Raw genomic sequence first — 8,611 nt, 5'->3', positions numbered from 1 at the left:
TATTTAAAACACCATCTACAGCTAAAGAGAGTTTCGCGTCCGCAGCAGCCATGTTGGATCCGGAAAGCTTCCAAGTGCCGAGTAGTACGCGTCATCGTCTCACCGTCCCTCCCCGCTCTGTGATTGGATCCCTAAAACAGGGCTAAGATAATCGCCTCGTTTCCAGACTGCCTGGAGGTTCGAAATCAAATTCGAGCGCGCAAGGCAGTCTGGGTATACCCAGGCTAATATTTTGGCGCCATAGTGTGACTGTCGGTAAAGATTTGAATAACTTTTGACCCCAAAGGCCTTTTGATGGTACTGACCAACTTTGAAGTCAATCAGGTTAAATCTGTAGGAGGAGTTCATTAAAATATGAAATGTGGTCATTTAATGAAAGGGGGCGTGGATATAGCATAGGTTATTTAGAAGTGTTAAGGCCTGGATGAAGTTTGGAGCAGATGGGACAAAGTCTGTAAAAGTTATAAAGATCTGTTGTTTTATGGCGAGACGCCATATTTTGCCGCCAAAGAACCGCCAAATCTCCAATTATTGTTCTTTTTCGCACATTTTTTGTCGGCCGTCCCATTCATTTCAATGCAAAATTTTGGGCAGTTTTTCGCGAAGTAGAGAAAAGTAATAGCACACCGATCCCGATCAAACCGCACGTTTATATATATAATTTGTCCTGCAATTCTTCAAGTTGTAGGACTAGTAGCGGGACAAAATTGCGTCCGGAAGAGGAAGAAGAAAAAATCCACAGTATAACAGTAGTGATTCGCCCCGAGCACTGGTCCCTACAGCTATTGCTGTATGGGACCAGTGCTAGGTGCAATTGCCTCGAGGCCCTAATAATAAAAAAGTGTTTAAAAAGTGTTGTTTTTCTGTTTGACCCAATAGTTTTATAGTCCAGTCCAGTTTTTATGTCCAAAAAATTAAGACAAAATACAACATAATCATCTTTTGGAGACATAAGTCTAGTTTTCTCTCTTATTCCTGTAATGTATAGCACCACAGATGTGACCTGTTTTTGTGTGTGACTATGCTGTCTAAAACCAAATTTGACCAGATTTGCTCAAAGAAATACACAAAACTCAGACAGCTGCAGTCTTGGTCCAACTGAAGTTTATTCTGAACATTGAAAGACAACAACTTACATCATCTTCTACAGTGATAATTAACAGCAGGCCGTCTCTTTCGCCCCCCATAGCACTCATATATTAACTCTCAGATAGCAGTAGTATTATACACAACCTGGAAGGTAGACAGTAAGAACGGGTTCAAACTGGATTAGTTTCAGTACAGTGTGGAGCGGAGGAGGGGGAGAGGGGTGTGAGACAAATTCATCATCACTCATCATCATCATCTTCTTCTTCTTCAGTCTGAGGAAACAAACATTAGTCCACAGTCGAGCTACTGACTGGCTGAGCCTCGCTGACTTCTGATTGGACAGTGGCTGGTCACGAAGGTAACTATTGGTTGTCTCAGTGGTAATTCAGTAACGTGGCATTGAATCAGAATCACTTACTAAATGTACTAACTGGTCAAGTAGCTAGCTAACTAACATATCTACAATTCAGCCGAACAAACGAACCGGCAGCGGTATCTAATGCAGCGGCCATTTTGAATACTCGTGGTGGGAAAGATTAACGCTGCCTGCAAATGAACTCCTGAGTTTGTGTTTTTAGCAACAAAGGAAATTAAGTGAATGATATGCTTCAAAGTTAGGTGGTTAAATTAGCTTATAACACCTTGTTGCCCTTTAAAAAACAGTGAATAGTTGTTTTTTATGTCAAAGAACAAGAAAATAAAAGGTGGCAATTCTGTAGAAGCCAATTTCCACCAATGAGATAAAAATTTAAAAACGAGTCATTATAATGAGAAACTTGCTCAACACAATGATGAATAATGTCTTGGTATCTTTTTCAGCAAGTTTGTCATTATTTTAAGATATTAAGCCATTATTTTGGTGGTAAAATATGTTATTAAAAAACAATCCATAGTTGTTTTTTAAGTCAAACAACAAGAAAATAACAATTGTATGAAAAAAGAAAATGAAAACGTGTAACTGGTAATGAAAAATAAGATCCTGTAAGTCATTTTAATGTGAAACTTGCTCAAAATAATGACAAAATCTTAAAATACTAAAAAAGTCTTTATTCTGAGATTTATTTTGAGAAATGTTCTTAATGCTTTGCCCTACCAAGCAATAAGTCTTTATTTTTACAGTTCACAAGTGTTATAATGACTCGCAGGATTATATTTTTCATCACAGATATTTTTATTTTACTGGTGGAAATCATCTTCCATACAATTTATTCCCCTCCACTATTAAAAAAAGACGTCAGTGTTCATCGCAACTTGTGCAGCCTTTTCATTTGGCACATTCTCACCAACACAGCCTCATGTGAAGGCACTGGAAGTACTCAGCAGCTAGGAGAACAATAAAAGCACGTTAAATACTCCAGCTTTCCAAACAAATAACCACAGAAACTGAAAACAATAAAGGCTGTAGCCAACTAGCTAGCCATTTGTTCCCCCTGCCAATTTTAAGCAGCCATTATAGCTTTTATTGTCAAAATTGGTAGATAATTGAACATGTCTTTAAACCCATATGACCACAAAAGTCGAGTGTTTCTACTGTCTATACGACCCACAGGAGCATTTCCTAAGTTACTGGTGGCAGCAGATCACGTCCTCATACTCATACATACTGAGTACATTTGCTCAAGTACTTAAATACAATTTTGAGGTACTTGTATTTCCATTTTAAGTAACTTTGTACTTCTACTTTGTTTGATTTCAGGTCAAGTTTTAACATTAAAAACAGGATAAATGTAAATGGATTAACCATTTTTTATTAAATCAAACCACACTACAGTACATTAAGTAGTTAGAATGAGGTGGGGTTTACGTTATGAGGTTGTTATTTGGTTACGTTTTGGCACCAAACCTACTTGGATATTTTTAGGAAAAGATTTGTTTATGTTCAAATAGATGGGCTACTACTACTTAAGTTACTTAAGTAACATACATCAGTTAAAATAACTTAATATTTACTTTTGCTTTCGGGATATAAAAATGTAAAAATGGGAAATAAAAAGCGATTATCTGACACATATCCTGTATTTGTTGACCCATTTATTCACCTTGCCGTTTGTCCCCCGCGGACTTTGTCGCTCTTTATACAACATCAACACCTCCTCTACTCCCGCCATAATCACTACAGCCACTAGAGCTCGCTGCCTGACAATAAACATAAATACGGGTCATAATAAGATAATGACAAAACAACTTATGGGGAGGAAAGATTTATGTGATGAAGCAAAAACTTTAACTTTAATGGCTGACATTTTGTTCGGTTTTCTTCCTCTGTGCCAGAGAGCTCCAAAATACCATTAAAAACACATTAACGAGCCCCCCTGTTGCACTGTGTGACATTTTCCTCCATGTCCTTAAACATACATGTCTTTTATTGTGACTCAATCCCACATACACCATCCTGCTGCACCAAATGCTCACTAGAGCACCGAATGTGGATTAATCCGCCACTGAAAGCAAATGCACTATTAACTCCTGTTTCAGAAAGAATTGCTCTAAATTACAGTACCCATAAACAATTTAAAAAAGATATTCCAGACCCAGTTAAATGTTATGACTATTCAAAATGGCCGCTTTTTTAGTCGAGTCCGCTCTAATATCAGCGACAGTGTGCGTTTTAAAAGTGCTGGGAGTGCCGACGCACAGTAACTTTATTCTTTTTTTACACTGAGCTTCCTCAGGGTTAAGAGTTTTGAAATGGTCTAAAAGGCTGCTCCTATAAAATCTGCATGTGCATGTGTATCTGCTGTAGCATGTGTCGAGGGGCCCTCTATCCAGCTTTGGGGCCCCTCTGATTCTTTCAGGGTTTTTTCCTCCCCTGCATAGTGACGCCCACTGTGACAGCTCCACACAGCAGCAACAGCAGTAGCTTACAGTAACAGAGGTTAGAGATGTGTGACATGAATCACCTAAAACTACGACCCCCGTGTGCGCCCAACATCACAGAAATAAAAAAAATTAAGACATTCTTCTTTACAGTAAATTATCTGTCACACCTGTTCCCTGTAATAGCATTATCAGCATCATTATAAAGGGACATCTTGATATTTATTTTACACTGGACACTTGTCATACACCGGGTGAAAATCTGTCTATATTTTCAGCTTATTAGCATCATTAGTATTTCTCATTAAACCTGTACATATTTAGCTTTTTCTGAGATAACATGGCAAGTGTCCAGTGAAGGTCAAAACAGACCCCAAATTAGAATGTCCCTTTACATGCAGTACCTTTACAGCTGAAGACTCTGAGAGAGATGTAAGACCTGACGTAAAAAAACAAAAAAACAAGATTAAAACCTTTAATTAGCCTGTCCACCTTAACACTTGTACAGTCGCTCTCGCTCTCTCTCTCTCTCTCTCTCTCTCTCTCTCACACACACACACACACACACACACACACACACACACACACACACTGGGGGTTTGGGTTTGTTGGGACTAAGAAGGAGGGCTGGGATTGTCTGATCTCCAAGAGGACTGGATTCAAACTGAAACCAGACCACTAAGTACTGAGCTGGACCAGACTGAAGGAGAACAGATGTAGACTGGACTGGAATAATAACACAATAACTTGGATTCTCATTCCATGGTGGTTCGACAATAGTACAGCCCATTATAAGGGCTTCTTATTCTCCATTTACAGAACAAATCTGCAGACGAGACATTCTTCCAGCCGTTAACCATCCCAGACTGTCTGTATGTCAGTCAGTTTGTGATTATTTGATGAAATTGTATTTTTTTTAAGGAAAATGCATCAAATTGAGAACAAATTAAAGTAAAATAATCAAGGGCTACAACTCAGTTTTGACACAAAACAGAGCTACAACATGGTGTAACAGTGCAGGAACCAGTTTATAATGTGTGATAGTGGTGCAGGTTTCCAAATTAATCAAATTATTAAAAAAACAACTGACATACAGTGAACCCAGTCCTTTTTTTCGTTTAATTTCCCCCCTGCTGAATGTGCTGTATCCAGTCCTCCAGTCCAGTCCAATCTGGCCCTACCGTCTGGTCCAGATCATCAGATCTCTCTCCGATCCGGTCCAGTCCAGTATGATCCTGTTCAGGTATTTTTTGTTTCACGGTTCTTCAAACAGCTGGAGGTCCAGCCTGACAACGATCTCTCCCGTCGGGACCTCGTGGAGCAGCAACCGCTTCGTGATTGGTCCTTTAGAGCCCTGGTCCTTCTTTATCTCAGCCAACCGGATTTCTGTCCTGCCCAGGAAGTCTGCAGGGAGAAAGTGTGAGATGAAAATGTAAAACTAGGCCTGCAAGCAGGACTGAACGGGACCGAGCAGAGTGGAGCCGTCGGGGTAGGGCACGTCGGGCGCGGCGATGTGGGCTCAGTCCCTATGCGTCCCAAATGGCGTGCTGTGGCGACATGGCGTCACGTGATGACCCTAATCACGTGTGTGAAATTTGGGACGGATTGGACAATATATTGTCAAGTTATCCAGTCTGGTGTTAGATGGCGAGACGCCATATTTTGCCGGCATGCCACGCCCACATAGTGTGACCATCGGTAAAGCTTTCAATAACTTTTGATCGCAAAGGTCTTGTGATGCTACTGACCAAGTTTGAAGTCAATGGGGTGAAATCTGTAGGAGGAGTTCGTTAAAGTATGCGACGTGGAAATGGCCCAAAACAGCAGGAAATGGCATTTTCAAATCAAAATGGCCGACTTCCTGTATGTTTTAGGGTATGGGTTCTTGAGACTTTTTGGTGCGTCTCCACATGATTCATATGTGTACCAAATTTCGTGGCTCTGCATCCAACCTATTGCTGGGGCTAGGTGTAAAACATGGTACTTCCTGTTGCCAGCGGGGGGCGCTATGACTGTGTGTCTATATTGACATGTGGGTTCGTTCAGGGCTGCACCCTCATCACATATGAGAAATTTGGGACAGATAGGACAATGTATGGTCGAGTTATACAATCTCGTGTGTTGTGGCGAGATGGTATAATTTGCCGCCATGCCACGCCAACATAGTGTGACAATCAGTAAAGCTTTTGATAACTTTTGATCCCAAAGGCCTTGTGATGGTACTGTCCAACTTTGAAGTCAATCAGGTTAACTCTGTAGGAGGAGTTCGTTAAAATATGAATTGTGTTCATTTAATGACAGGGGGCGTGGATATAGCATAAGGGGCTTTATGAAATATATTGATTTAGAAGTGTTAAGGTCTGGACTCTGATGAAGCATGAGAAATTTGGGCCAGATCAGAATGCGACGTGGAAATGGCGAAAACTTCATATTCAATCCAAGATGGCCGACTTCCTGTACATTTTAGGGTATGGCTTCTTGAGACTTTTTGGTGCGTCTTCCCATGATACACGTATGTACCAAATTTCGTGTCTCTATGACAGACCTGTGTGAGGGGCTGCATTCTAGGGGGCGCTAGTAGGTCATTTTGCCACACCCATTTCTGAAACCAATAAAATACGTAAATTTTCGACACGATTGAATTTTGGTGCGTTTGGTGAGTTTTTGAATATGATAAAGGCGTCAAAAAGGCGATTAATTTGTCGAAATAATAATAATAGACGGACCAATTACAATAGGGTCCTCGCACCTTCAGTGCTCGGTCCCTAATTACAATAATTGATGATGAAGCTTTTTATCTCGGCTGGAGTACATCTGTTTAAAACCAGAGTTTTACTGACCGTCAGGTGAGAACTGATCTCGTTCAAACACAGTGACACAGAGGACGTCCTGTTCCAGGTCCTTTATAAAAAACTGACAATTGGAGTTCCACTTCGGATTCAACGTGTCCTACAGAGAGCAAGAAGGTACACACACTGAAGTCATTTACAAGTTATAACACACACATCTCTTTTTGTGAGAGTCAGCCTATGATGTGGATATTTATTCTTAGTTAATAATAAAACATTTTATACACTTGGACAAAAACTAAACTTGATTAAAGACTAAAAACAATGTTTCAATCCATTCAAAGTTGAATTTGATTGTCAATCAGTATATTTTCTACAGTTTTAATTTTGACATTAGACCTATTGCACTTGTAAGTACATTTTTAAATATCAAACATGTTACTCTCTACGACTTTATATGCATAAAATGTTTATCTAACTCAAGACTTTGTATGAAACATCTTTTTTTTTCTCAAAACTTAAAAAACAAAACTACAAAAAGAGAAAGCCATTCATGTTGAACTTTCACACAGTTTTCCTCTTATTAGTCTCTAAAAGAGGATCACTGAGTAAGTGATGGCGGAGAAACAATAATAAACTCTTGCAAATGTCTCTTATTCTTGCATCAGCAATATAATAATACAAGATAAAAAACATAAATATGTTGTAAACAGTCATACCTGTAATGTTTTTGTGATATGGCACTGTGAACCCATGGTTACCTCACAGTATGGGTTACTTTTTCCTGAAAACACACAAACAGGCATTTTTATTATTTATTTAATTTCAATTGTAAAATCTCTTTTTCTTTCACCTGTAGACCACAAACAGTTACTACTTCAGACACAAGATACATTTAAAGAGAGCTTCAACTCAATAAGAGCTCTTAGTTGGTCATGTAAATGGTAAATGGACCTGCACTTATATAGCGCTTTTCTAGTCGCTTTGCATTCACCCTTTCACACACACATTCATACTGGTGGCAGAGGTTACCCTAAACAGTCCCACCTGCCACCATTGGGAATTCATTCACACACCGATGAACACAGCATCGGGAGCAATTTGGGGTTCAGTATCTTGCTCAAGGATACTTCGACATGTACGCTGCGATTGTCAGGGATCGAACCACCAACCCTTCGGTTGGGGGCCAACCAACTCTCCCAACTGAGCCACAGCCGCCCACAGCCACAGTCTGGTCATGTTGGATTATTATAATCACATATAACATATATAATATTTTTAACCAAATTTACAGTAGCAGAATGTGGATTTGCAGCTTTTTATTTTACGACTACACTTCTATTTTCTCAACAGAATATGTGTTTGCAAAGAGAAGCTTACAGCACTAATAAGAAATCATCTAAACGTGCATCTCAATACATTAGAATATGATGGAAAAGTCCATTTCCAGTAGTTCAAGTCAAATAGTCCCAACCAAGTATTGAGTCATATAGATGGACAGAGACTTTAAAATTGGTCTTTTGTAACATTATACATTTTTGAGACATTAAATTTTAGGTCTTCATTAAATGTAAGCCATAATCATTATAATTAGAAGAAATGTGTTATTAATAATGTGTTATTTCCACTTTTTTAATTGAATTACTGACATAAATACACGTTTCTATGATTTTATAATGTATTGAGATGCGCCTGTAAAACCATGTAAAGAGAGTGACTGTACATAATTACAAACAGTTAAACCTTTTTAAACCTTTTTAAAAGGAGAGTGTACGTACCATGGGAGCGACAGGGTTTGAGCTCGATTCCCTCCACAATGTTGACCATCAGTCGCCCAATTCCTGTCGCCCTCTGAGAGCGAACTGAGAAAGAGAATTACTTATTATTTAGTATTATGAAATCTATTTAAATGTTCT

General features: G+C 39.2%; 1 protein-coding gene across 7 annotated transcripts in view; it reads right to left on the bottom strand.

The window, feature by feature from the left end:
• Positions 1-1,089: 1,089 nt before the first annotated feature.
• itsn1 (intersectin 1 (SH3 domain protein)) overlaps positions 1,090-8,611 on the bottom strand; it is a 55,836-nt gene continuing 48,314 nt past the window's right edge. For all 7 annotated transcript variants that reach the window (XM_059323925.1, XM_059323926.1, XM_059323929.1 and 4 more), the window contains 4 exons: positions 8,474-8,557; positions 7,415-7,479; positions 6,747-6,855; positions 1,090-5,310 (listed from right to left, as the gene is read on the bottom strand). In XM_059323925.1, the coding sequence (XP_059179908.1) occupies positions 5,162-5,310; positions 6,747-6,855; positions 7,415-7,479; positions 8,474-8,557 (407 nt within the window). In that variant the 3' untranslated portion in view covers positions 1,090-5,161. The remainder of the gene's footprint in view (positions 5,311-6,746; positions 6,856-7,414; positions 7,480-8,473; positions 8,558-8,611) is intronic.

This window comes from Centropristis striata, chromosome 20, assembly GCF_030273125.1.
Source record: "Centropristis striata isolate RG_2023a ecotype Rhode Island chromosome 20, C.striata_1.0, whole genome shotgun sequence".
In the NCBI taxonomy this organism is placed as follows: Eukaryota; Metazoa; Chordata; class Actinopteri; order Perciformes; family Serranidae; genus Centropristis; species Centropristis striata.
Note: the sequence above shows the minus strand (reverse complement) of the source record. Positions and strands in the feature narration are given on the sequence as shown.